Source organism: Vespula vulgaris, chromosome 12 (genome assembly GCF_905475345.1).
Source record: "Vespula vulgaris chromosome 12, iyVesVulg1.1, whole genome shotgun sequence".
NCBI lineage: Eukaryota > Metazoa > Arthropoda > Insecta > Hymenoptera > Vespidae > Vespula > Vespula vulgaris.
In genome coordinates this window covers 5055001-5068903 of record NC_066597.1, presented here as the reverse complement: position 1 = coordinate 5068903, position 13903 = coordinate 5055001, and the positions used below count along the sequence as shown (strand labels likewise).

At 32.4% G+C, this 13903-nt stretch overlaps 1 protein-coding gene across 1 annotated transcript in view; it reads right to left on the bottom strand.

Moving 5' to 3' along the window:
- The window catches only part of LOC127067951 (acetylcholine receptor subunit alpha-like 1), a 131591-nt gene that overhangs the window by 79329 nt on the left and 38359 nt on the right, over window positions 1-13903 (bottom strand). The window contains exon 2 of the mRNA XM_051003437.1: window positions 3501-3776. Coding sequence (XP_050859394.1) covers window positions 3501-3758 — 258 coding nt within the window. The 5' untranslated portion in view covers window positions 3759-3776. The remainder of the gene's footprint in view (window positions 1-3500; window positions 3777-13903) is intronic.

Sequence of the window (13903 nt, the reverse complement as noted above, 5' to 3'; positions counted from 1 at the left end):
TCCCTATATTCGATTCGATCGTGTCGATTGTTTGAAACCTGTCGACAAAATTGCTTTGTTAACTCTGCATATACGTTTCCACGTTTCCGCAGTAATTACTGTTTGTGCTGGCCCATGCGTGATTTCCCTGTTAAAGCGAAAAATTACGAGCCGACTACACGTCATAACGATTTCCAATGAGAATCATAAACGTTGACAGTCGAAATATCATGGTTGCAACGCGACCATATATTTTTTATTTTCATAAAAACACTACGAGAAATCTGAGATAATATAACGAGGGAACGCATTCAAAAGCGCGTTCTATTTTTTCTTGTTCTTTTTTCTTTTCTTTCTTTCTTTTCGTTCTTTTTTTTTTTTTTTTTTTTTTTTTTGCTTCTTTTTATTCTTCCTCCACGCTTTTACTACTTTTTTCTACAGCTATAATTTATTTTCATATGGGTTTCATAACGATCAATAAAATAAACCGAGATGTACATATATATTGTACATAGGTACTCGGTACGCAAACGAGTATGCAAACGTCGATGAATTTTAAATCCAAATTTCTCTCTTTCTCTCTCTCTCTCTCTCTCTCTCCCTCTCCTTCTCATTCGAAAACCGAATATTATGAAAATGTATTCGTTATATATAAATCGTATGAAAAAGATGCCAAAGATTCTCGTTATCCGTTTTGAAATCGACGAATTTCAAAGAGAGAAGTGGTTCGTTAAACTATCGATTTTGTGATATGACGTTACCCGCTCTTATTTTTACAACTTTCTATTGTGATAAAATCACAATTTGCAAAGGCTAAAACATTTACGACCGAAAAAAAAGCTTCATCATCGAAGAAAATTCGATAACGTTCTTCTCCAATCAATCTCTATGCTACTGCATCGACCTATTTTTTTCTATTCCTTTTCCTTTTCCCTTTTTTTTATTTCTTTAAATTCATGTTCCCTTGCAAATTTCACCATTAATACAGTAGATGGGAAATGATTTCACGCTTAATACAAGGATAATCGTTCTATACGAAATGGAAGAGAAGGATCGTTAAACCAAATGAGTAAATAGTAGCTGTTATCGAGTTAACTTTGAATTTCGTACACAGCACTGTGCCTAATTTCGTTGACTAAACATCAACAGACCACTTCATTAACGAGCGAAAGAAAAAAGTCCACGATTAAGGATTAGAAGACAGCAACGAGAAATTTGTAAAAACGATTTTACGTCTCTCTCTCTCTCTCTTTCTCTCTCTCTCTCTTTCTCTCTCTCTCTCTCTCTCTCTCTCTCTCTCTCTCTTTCTCTATCTATCTATCTATCTCTCTCGTTCTCTAAGCAAATTAAATTTGACGAAAATATTAAATAAAAGCTCGAGATCGGCTATCAAACTATACGTACTAATGACTAACGAGAATAAACTATGAAAGCTATAATTAAAGCAACGTTCGGTATCGACGTTAACCGGTTAGAGCCAGAAACCACTACATTGATGTTACTCGATGCTCTGTGTATACCATTAGACGATAACAAATTAATTATGGCTTAAACGGAAGCACGTACTTAGACCATAGACACCACAAGCGTAATCGTGGAAGAGAGAGAGAAAGAGAAAGAGATAGAGAGAGAAAGAGAGAGAGAGAGAGAGAGAGAGAGAGAGAAGGTATAGACGAGGGAGAAATACAGAGACACGATCGACGCAATTACCGAAATACTGCTCGTTCTGCAAGCTTGTAACCTGAATGTAATAACCAAGGAGACATTTCAGTAGACGATCACGTAATCGTAACACACTCGAGTCAAACGAACCCTCGCCATCGATGTTAGATTAGCCTTTAGCTACGATAGGCACGTGTTTAAGACTTCCTTCGGCTACTCCAATCAAAATTAGCATATGTATTATATATTTTATCGTTTATTAATCGAAAAGATGATTCAGATCGATCGTCGATTTCAGTTCTCTTATTTATATAGATTCAACTTTTTTAATACTAATACTTAGTATTGATATATTTAAAAGGTATGAACATAATTTTCGAATTTAAACAAATTACCATCTTTCTACGAAGTAGTCTCTCTCTCTCTCTCCCTCTCTCTCTCCCTCTCTCTCTCTCTCTCTCTCTCTCTCTCTCTCTCTCTCTCTCTCTCGCTCAAATGTAAATGTACATATAAAAATAATCCTTTGTAATCCAATTTTTTTGTTTTCTGTTTAAACAAAGAGTTATATAAAATGTAAAATACATACAGACATTAACTGCACCGACTAATTCTGTTATTAAAAAAAAAAAAGAGAAAATAACATGTATAAGTGTGTGTGTATGTATATATACATGTAACTTCAAAATTACAAAGATTAATTAAGAAAATTAAAGGAGAGTCCTCATTCGAATAGAATAATTTTACTCGTGCAAGTTAATACAAATGCTACTTTCTCCGATGCTTAGGTTTAGCTTTGAGTTAACCGAATGGAAACGCGATTGATTGCTCGCTATCAGATTATAGCAATTAATGGCTCAAGTGGCACAGATCACTTCGCTTGTAAATTAGTTCGAGTTCCGGCGAGGAACTTCCGGAATTCAACTTATCGTCGCAAGTACGTGGACGTGCTCTATCGGCCATCTACAAGCTCAACATAATCTATATTCCGTGCATATGTATTACTCTAGTTTCGCGTTACGACCAACGTTTCGTACGGACCGTACAACTATAATTATTTCATATTAACCGTGTCTACGGGATATAAATTCCACGAATATATATCTACGTATCGTCAATTAGTAGAATTTCGTTCGCATGAAACATAACTGGTATAGCATTTGAAACGATTGTTGAAATATCTCGATATGAATATATAACCATTTTGTCCTTTTAAGTATTAATTAAAAAATGATCAAACGACACGTTAATAAATTGAATTGAAAAACTTTTCCTCCGCCTCTCTTCCTTTTTATCTTTCTCTCTCTCTCTTTCTCTCTTTTCTCTCTCTTTAATGTATTCTCAAAATTCGACAATTCAACAAATTCCACAAATATTTGTTCTAAGAGACACGTCGAAGCAAACACGACGAAACACGGTTCATTAAGAGTTAACCACGTACGATATCACCGTCGTACTTGTTCGACGTTCGTTCGTAGAATCGATCAGTTCGCTAAGCGTTGATAGGATCGACAGGTAGCGGACGGCGAGACAATGGGAGATAGCTTGAAAGATCGACGTTCTTGTATAAACTGGTTATTGTGGAAAGCTGTATTAATTTTAATATATTAATTATTTTTTCTCAATAAATACAGGAAATAAAAGAAAAAAAAGAAGAAAAAAGACAAAAAAGGAAAGATAGTCTATGGGAAGGATATCAGAAGATACATGAATCAATAGGACAACGGATGGGCACTTAGTCCATATATCTCCTCGATACCCCTAAAGGTCTAAAGAGAGAGAGAGAGAGAGAGAGAGAGAGATGGATAGAGACTAAAGGCTATTCATGCAGGCAGATAATGGGTTAAGTGGGATCTACTCACAACGTCGATGAGCTGGGAGAGGCGTAGTCCCATTTTGACAGTGAGGCGATCGCTGTTGTTGCCAACGGGGCGGATGAGGCGGTTGTAGTTCGACAGCAGGTCATCGTAAAGACGCTTCGCTTCCGGATTGGCCGAGGCGCCCGGAAACGAGACAACGAGACAGGAAATGGCTGTCGCCATCGCCAGCAATCCGCCCAACCTGGACCAACATCGCCACCAGCCTTTCCCACCGTCGTTCGTCCAAGCATCCCTAAGCATCGTACGCCTTGTCCACCCCTATATCAAACAAACAAACCAATTTGTTATGATCTCGTTCTTACCCTTCTTCTTCATTGTTATCAACTTATTCTTATCCCATAAAACCTTCTTCTCTTTCTTATTCTCTTTCTCTTTCTAAGTCTATCTCTATCTCTATCTCTATCTCTATCTCTATCTCCATCTCTCTTTTTCTCTTTTTGTTTCCTTTATTTCTTTCTGGGATCCCTAAAACTGTTTAAGCGCTAAGACAATACAATGAAAAAGTGATTGAGATGTTCGATAGCATGACGTTCATCGGAAGAAGAAAATTGTTTTGGATATCCGGAGACCTTCTTATTCATCGGTTTTTATATTTCTGATATTGTAAAATATCTAATATTATAAGTAATAGTCCCTAAATTGAATAAATAATGTTATCTTAATCGTATGTTTTATTTTTCTTGATTAATCTGTATAAGTATCGATCAGATTCGTCAAAATTAACAGACATTCTCAATCGAAACCTTCGTAAAATCTCTTTTGTGATCACGAACAAACGGCATTGGTAGTGTTTCACAAAGACTAACGAACGCGTTTCTGTAGTCTGTTGAAAATAGAATCGGTCTGGAGTAATCGCATTTTATGGTTACTTTGTCAGACACCTAAAAGCCGTAACCGGTTATCCGGCGGAAGTTTCCAGCGAACCGTGAGATCGTTCTCACGCATTGCTCTTACAAGCGGGCCTCTACGAGCTTCGTGAATTCGCGAATGTGTTGGTCGATAGATAGACAGACAGGTAGATAAATAAAGAGAGAAAGAGAGAGAAAGAGAAAAAACTCGTGCAAACTCGAAATTAAAAACTTAACAAACGCTATCATCAGACACATTCTCCTCTCTGTGTGTGTGTGTATTTGTGTGTACATACGAATTTCAAATTGAAAATTTAACAAATGCGATCATCGAGTACACTTTCGTCTATGTTTGTGTGTATATATACATATACATACATACATATATATATACATATATACAGATTATATATATATATATATATATATATATATATATATATACATAGGATAACACATAACTCTACGAAAGGCACGCACGCGAAGCAGTAAAACGATGAACGAAAGTATAAAGCAAAGCGAATTGGAACGCTTTACGTATTTGCTGTTATGACTAAGAGAGCTTTGCTACGTCGGTAAGGAATGCCAGCAAATAGAGCTTTACGAGTACCAGTATGAGAACCGCACAGAAAAAAAAAAGAGAGAGAGAAAGAGAGGGAGAGATCGTTTGCTTGTCTACAAAACGATTGTAATAGAGAAAAAAATGTTGAGAAAACGATCGAGAGAGAAAGAGAAAGTGAGAGAAAAAAAGACATGAGATAGATAGATAAATAGATAAATAGAGAGAGAGAGACTCACAAGAAAAATCTGATTTAGCAAGAAAATTTTTCTGCGCCACGGAAAAACCTTACATATAGATGGCCGACGGAATTTCTGTACGGTCCTTCTCTATAAATCTCAAGGTTTTTCATATTTCTTGACGATTATCGCGAAACGACCTTTAGCTTGGACCGTTATAAATCAAGGGAGACTCGAAGAAGAAGAAGAAGAAGAAGAAGAAGAAGCAACGAGGAAAACGTGATGGATTATGAAGTTTTAGCCGTCGGATCGATAATAAAAGACTTTTATGCCTTTGATCCCGAAATCATGATTCTTCCTTGTCTACAATGAAAGTCAAAAATTTATTGGTCGTAACGTTCAAACGTGATAACACTAACTTCTTTATAATATTTTTAAAGAATCCAGCGATCATGGTTTGCTGTAATCAACTAAAGAAATATAATCCTTGCTTTTGAAAAAATTTTACAAGATGGAGAATTGAAAATAAGAAATAGTAATTAGAATGAAACAAACTTTTAACGAAAAACTAAGTGAAACAAATTGTAATTTTGATTTCAAAAGAACATAGTTAATTAGAAATGAATTCAATAAGAAAAATGTATAAAAAAAAATTGTTTCATTATAAACGGAATGAATTGTATCAAAGATAAAAGTAATTTCGAAAGTAAATATGTCGTAAATGTATTATCGAAATAATGTTTATAATGAAATAAAGATTATCATAAATTTAATCACAATTTCTTCGCTCAATCTCACGATATATGATCATTCGACGGTTGATGTTATAATTGAACCGTGAGAAGAGAGTTAGGATAATCGAACGAGGCAGTCATTTACTATTCGTAGAGAACAGTGTAACCGCCCATAAAAGAGGACTTGAATGGCATCGTTGTATCATTGAAAAGAAGGAAAGAGAGAGAGAAGAACCTCTCGAGAAACTTTTATCGCTTCGTTGCTGACCTACCTGCTGCCTTTATCAGTAGAGGTATACGATATAGTACACTTGCATATAAACACGATACATACGCAAACACGGCACAACTATAATACGATTGTATGACTGTATCGAATCTGAGGAGTATCTTTTATATTCGTAGTACTAAGGACAATCTCGAAGCTTTCTTGGAGTTATACGTAGGTACCTGTTACTTCAAATCTTCTTTATGAATTCTGAGTCAACCTTATAATTTTTGTTTATTTTCTTTTTTTTTTATAAATATAAAAAAAAACATGACAATAAAGAATGTCTCCCGCTCGTTCATTTCTACATTGATTACGCATAAATCAAAAAGTGAAATTTTTTAATGCAGATAATTCTTCTATGACATAAAAATTTGTAACGACATATATATTAAATATATTATATGTTATTATATATTATTATATAATATTTAACGTTTCGTTAGAAAAAGATAAGAAAAACGACACACGTCTTCTAGCTTCTAAATAGTTGAAAAAATTCGTTGCATTATAAAGAAACTAATATAATTAAAATTTTTATTCCACTATTCTTATAATATTCCAATTCGAAATAATAAAAATAATAATAAATAAAATGATAATAAAATGATATATATAGTGAAGCAATAACTTTAATCACCTTGAGTTTTTTTTTAAAATACAGAGAAACATTATTTACAAAAGTCGTACAGTACAAAACAGCCATAATATGATAGCAATAATCTTTTTACAGGTTGACACTTAAAAGATATGAAAAGGTCAACTGAGTTCTTTTTAAATGGAATCATATGTTTTTAATTGCATTTTGATTGCTTGCTCAATGCAACTTGACATTCTTTATATAAAAATATTAATTCATATATACTAAAAAAACTATTAGTTTAGCAGATATTTCATAGTTATGTTCTTATTACAAAAAAAGATTCTTTCGAATTTTTTCTCTTTTAATTTCATACATCGGCGGTAATTAACAAATCCTCTATTCCTTATTTTAAATAAACAAAATATAACTTACATAACTATAATAAAAATATGAATTATTTTGTTCTTTTTGAAAAATTAATTAAATTATAAAAATTATTATATCGATACTATTGCAATATTTAAATAAATAAAGAATAAATTATATTTGAAAACGGTGCCTGTTTCATGTTTCTACGATTTTTCGTTCGAAAGATATCACTTTCGAAAGATTTCCATTCATAATTCATGCAATACAGCTGTTCGTAGTAATAGTAGTAATAGGGTACAGTAGAGCCATGTAAATTCTTGGAATTTATATAGGTCAGTGTGTCATCGAACCAATTTAAATAAAATTATATAGGTTAGTGGGTCAATGTAAACATCTACCATTTATATAGGAATATCTCCTAAACTAAAAGTCGTAAAAACTTGAATTAACTATTATTTTAAAAAGCAGGATTTTCTCTATTTGTATAGCATATTTCTAATAATTAATCAACAATTTGTTCTAAATAATTATCATAAAGAAGATCTTTACGAAGTGAATTTATATTAATTTGCATTAAGAAAAAATTCAGATTACGATTGATTTATAAAATTATATTAATATAATATAGATTAATAAATAATTAATAAACAAATTAGTAGTTTTTTTATCGAAGAGATTTGTACAATTGTTCTAACATTATTAATAGTCACGTTTTCCATTTGCACGGGAACATCTCTGGAGTTAAAAGTCGTAGAGACTTGAAACAAATACGCGAAATATTCTCCGAGCTCATCTTGCACTTATTTTACGCTTAGCCTGCATTTAATTAATATTTAAATTAAAATATCTGCTAAATTAATAATTTTTCAATATACATAGGTTAATATTCTGTTATAAAGGATATGAAATTGCATCGAGCAATACAATCAAAAATATATGATTTCTTTTGAAAGAACATTGATTTATAAAATTATATAAATTAATAAATAATTAATTAAAATAATTGCCATATTTTAGTAAACAAAGTTTCTCCACATCTCTAAAAAAAAAGAAGATGTAGAATTTGATCAAAATTATTCTGTAATGAATTTTTGATCCTATATAATAAACATTTTTTTTTTTCAATAAAAACACGAGAAAAGAAAATGCAAAATTTATCAGGACATTCTTGTATATTTAATGTATTCTATCAAAACAATTTTTTAAAACTAGTTCCAGCAATTTTCAAACCGTGCTATAAGAATACCTTGTTAGTAAAGTGCCTGAGTTATAGGAACATTAGCTGCAAATTCATACGTCAAAACTTTCGAAGAAAATAGAAAATAAAGCAAACACGAAGAATGAAGTTGAACGAGGTTGTTACTACTTTTACTTCCTGTTACTTCGTCATCGTCAGCGTTATCGTAAAAAAATCAAGAAAAATAGACGAAAGAATCTCGACGAAGTACTTTTATCGCTTCGCTACGATGATCTCACTCTTCCTCTCCCTTTTATCACACCCTACGACCTGATAGACTATTTTTCTGTATTAGAAAATGAAAAATGGCGCTTAGCCAAGATGGCTAGGCCAACTTGAAAAGCCCCAAGGGTTCTCTTATCGAGCTACTGTCGGGTCGACTGTCCATAGATAAGACGACCCTGGTGGTCATTATCAACCCCCTTCATCCCCGACTAATTTTCCACCCCTCTCTATCTCTCTCTCTCTCTCTCTCTCACTCTCTCTCTCTCTCTCTCTCTGTTTATCTATCTCTTTCTCTTTCTCTCTCTTTGTCTCTCTCTCTTTCTCTCTCTCTCTCTCATATATATTTTACGAGTTAATTATCACTAAATACAGGGTATCTTTAACAAACGTAGACTCAAATCCTCTTAATTTCATTTTCATTTGTTCAAAGGACAAAACACAGAAATCTTGTCTGTCGACGAAAATGAAAGTGCGGGAAAGCGATAATAAATCATCTCTCTGTTAAGATTACAGAGCCTATTATTTCGAGAAAATGAAGCTCGAAATTGGGACAAGCTGTAAACGCGTAGTGGATTAATTTAACGAGTACAACATTGGATGGAGCGAAACGTAATGCATAGAGAAATTTGTTGTAATAGAACAGTCCGTCGGTAATGAATGGAGAATTAGGCGGAATAAACTGATTTAACGAGGAGTATAAATTCGAAATACTTGTTAATTGAACTACTACTCAGCGATCGTTGAACAGATCGAATTGTAAAAAGAAAATGATAGCATTTCTATAAAATCGTGCAAATCATTTCGATAAATCGATATAAATATTTGGTCACTATCCATCTTTCTTTCTCTCTCTCTCTCTCTACCTCTTTCTTTCTTTGAGTATTGAACCCGACGTATAAGAATACTGGCTTTTCTTCGAGCTCGGCCAATCACGTTCCATTGTACACGTTTCAAAATGCTTGAATAGGATAAGCGTTTCTTTTTAACCTTCGCGAAAGGCATCAAAGACCGTGGCGATTCCTTCTCGAGATTCGGCTTAAATATGAAGCTGTTTCAAGTCTAAAGTCGTCTTTAGATGAATATGTTCAAAATGAAAGATTAAACCGTATTCAAGTATGAATAAGATACGGGGGAAAAGGATCTAGGACGACATATAGATAACAGACCGTAAAATGTAGGTCAATTTTACTTCCTTCTAAATTGATGTGATAATCCACCGATATTATTCACATTATACAGAGTCCAATTGATAAACGATACAATAAAAGGTCTACATTCTTGAATAAATATGTGATAGATATATCTACTTACTTATTTCATTTTTTTTCAAATTTAAAATTATAGAAAAATCGAACGGCACTTGTTTTTCTGGTTTCATTAAAAAAACAAATAATAATAATAATAAAAAGAAAAACAGAAATCAAAAAATAATAAATCCCGAAATATATGAAATTACAATTAAAAAAGGAACGATCTGTCCTCTCTTTATAAACTTATTATCAGATAATAGAGAATGATGAAAAGAGATTATTTTCCATTATATCTTGCGTACGAGAGCGAAGTTACGAGTTAAAAGGAAGGTAAAGTTCTCGTTAAAAGTTTCCTCGAAGAGAAATGCTGACAAAAAAGAACACAGCTTTTTATGATTTCATAACGACATGGTTCTAACTAAATCTGAAACGATTCTTTCGCACTACTATCTCTACTAATTTCTTTACTCATGGTCAATGACAAATTCAACTTAACAATATGCAGTCAGAAGGAAATAATAATATAGAACGATATGTAATTATGTTTATCAATTTGTATTACTATATATTATAGTAGAATATACTATATCAATTAATTACTATATCAATTAGTCATGATATTATAATATAATAAATATATTATATTAATTACTTATTATATATTAATCAATATAAACGTATATTATATTTTCAATTTGAAATCTGATATATTCCAAGAAATTTTTAATTAAACTTATGAATAGGAACCATCGTATCACAGAACAACCAACGATCGATCGAGTAGTTTGTCGACCGACGATTTCGACTGTGCTCAGAGAAAGTGGATATAATGGAAAGCAATAATGAGCTGACGGACGAGAGCATCCATCAATCCGGATCAAATGGCCCCTACGACTGTACCCTTCGTTTCTACACGAGCTTGTCAACGTGCGATTCTCGAGCTCGGAAAACAATAATACCAAACAGTTCGACCCACCGGGTACTAATTTTAGTACATAGAAGTAGGCCTATAAAAAACTTATTGATGCTATAATATGTAAACGTTAAATCAGGAGATATTCTTTATTTATCTCGGGTTCAAATAATAATGAACTTTAGCCAACATTGACCTTAAAGAGGAACAATCTGATTCGTACGCATGTAAAATAAAAAATGTTCTATTTCGATCGGATCGTTCATTTGTCAAATTAATTAAAAATAAATTGATATTATTTAACTAAAAATAAAAAAGAGATATAAAAAAAAATCGAAGTTTTATCGATATACGTGAACGTAAATGTTAAATGGAAAGTTTCATATTCGAGCAATTAAGATTCAATTCAAATTACAGTGCTTTAATGCTATCAAAGTTTTTCCTAACCGATTTGTATCGAAATCGATTGACGTAACGACGCGAATTAATGTTATAACGAACAAAAAGAAAATTGAAATTTAATGTAGAGGACAATCAACGTTAAATAGTAATTCAATGTTAAACAGTAATTCAAATCAATGATCGACGTTATAATGAAGGTAATAGTCGTGGTGGTTCATTTAGAAAGACCAAAGATCGATCTGATAGGTCCAAACAGACCTACCACAGACTAGAGGATTAACGTTACTCCTTTGAGAGTCGATAGCTCGTAATGGCTAGCACTTCGCCGATCGATATGTCGCCGATCGTCCGTGAAATGAAAGTGAATTCGGCGGGCAACGTGTTTACTCGGAAATTTGCCACCAACTAGCATGAATCCGGAATTCTAGTATCGATATTTCCTGCCGATTTTCGACCCACACTAATAGTTTCGCCGTTGATATTTCCTTCTCCGATACAATCGTATGAGCAATCGACTATACCTATGAGAACACACATATATATGTACATATATACTTGCTTAGTACATAAGGTTCGTATATTTCTAAAGAAAACGAGGAATGAAAATGAAATAAAATGAAGTAAAAAATAAAATACAGTAAAATAAAAAGAATGAAAAAAAAACAGTATGTGCAAAAGAAGGATGAAAAAGAAAGAGAGAAACAGAGAGAAAGAGAGAGAGAGAGAGAGAGAGAGAGAGAGAGAGAAAGAGACAGTCCAGCTTAAAACGGATAACGATATCGATTATAAATAACAACGAATCGTCTCTCAGACTACAAATAAAAAGTGAAAAATAAATTCCATCCTTTCGTAACAGTTCAGACACCATGTATGACGTATCGAGAAATATCGATATTACATGCTAGGTAACGAATGTTCGATAGACAACGAATCAAACTTTTATCAACGATCGAAACACGTCCTCACACGACGTAACGCGTCGTTGATTCTTTTATCCCTTTCTCTCTTCTCTCTTCTCTCTCTCTCTCTCTCTCTCTCTCTCTCTCACTCTCTTTCTTTCTCTTTCTCTCTCTCTCTCTAACGTTTCATCACTATTCCACTTTCGTCCTATCAATCACCCTACAACCATCACGAACTAAAAGGATTTCCGTTCTTTTATCAAACAACGACCAAGAAGATATTTTGTGAACTTTCGTTGAAGAAGGGTTGCTTCCTGCAATGGAAAACTTTTCCTTGATTCATCACTCTCATCTGATTGTCTTTTCCTTGTACTTTTCGAATAATAAATCTTTTGAAATATGACTTAATTATATTATAATATATATATATTATTATATTTATATATATATATTATTATATTTTATATATATATATATATATATATATATATATATATATGAATGTATAAATCAGTCAGTTTAGAGTTAGATTAAAAAAAAAATATTACTCTTAAGTTAAATTAATTAAATATCTCTCTTTTTTTTATCGCTGTATAATTATATACTTTGTAAGAATCAAATGATTAAAAAAAAAAGGAAAAAAAATAGGACATCCTACCAGAGAAACTATAATAGATATATAAATATATACAGAAGATATATAAATACATTTATCTAATAGATATACACATAAGACAGTGCAAATTATAATTCTGTACGGTTCAAAGGAGTGAGAAAGACTAATCTATATTTTAAAATTAACAATATGCTTCACTTAATAATCTTACCAATGAAACATATTTATTTATTATATCAACTATATTTTCCACTGCTTTCCTTTAACAATTATAATATAAAAACTCGTTTGAAACATATTTCATCCTAAGAAATATTTTTCTCACGATAAGAACTGACGACGTTATCGCGATAATGAGTAGCGGTCGATTTAACAAACCCATTTTCTCGGTCTCGTATCAGCCAACTAATCCGAGAGAGACAGACAGAGAGAGAGAGAGAGAGAGAGAGAGAGAGAGAGAGAGAGAGAGAAAGAGAAAAAGAAAGAATGAAGAAGGAAGGAGAAACAAGGAAATCGGTGAGCGAGAACGCTTCTCTTCGCCGTTTTTTAAGTCCGGAGAACGGTCGACTCTCTTTTCAGTCGACGAGACGCGGCTTAATTTAGAGCATTCGCTAGATTTACGGTGCGGCTCAACCTATCTCGTTCCCGGCTCAGAGCTCTGCAGGTTTATAGATGGCGTAATGCTTGACACGTAGCTAACATATACATATTAGTCGCAAAAAAAAAAGAGAAAGAGAGAGAAAAGACGAAAATGATGAACGAAAATATAACGTGGACGATGAAAGCAAAATTAATCGTATCGACCTAATGTTTCGTACATTTCTTGTGATTCTTCGTTATCAAGTTTTTTCTTCTTCTTTTTTTTTTTTTTTTTTTTTTTTTTGGAACAAATGATTTATGACTTTTGTATTTATGGACAAAAAATGGGTTCATAAATAATTTGTAGGTGTATGCAGTAGTAGTAGTATTAATGGTATTGGTAGTAGTGACAATAGAAGAGTTTGAAAAAAGAATAAGTAACTATTTCTCGAATATATATATAATGTGAAACTTATAATGTAATTTATATTCAGCACTTTTTTCTTATTTATGGAAAAGAAATAAATTGTAATAAATAGAAAAGAGGAACTGTAAAAAACAATTTACTAACAAAGAGTAAGCTTTGAATTTTTAATTAACAATTACGTTTGTGAGGAAGAAAAAGAATGAAAAACGAAATTTAAAAAATGTAGATATCTATATGACTTTATAACTTCAAAGTAAAATAACGTGTTTGTGAAGGTTTAACAAATAAAACTAAAAG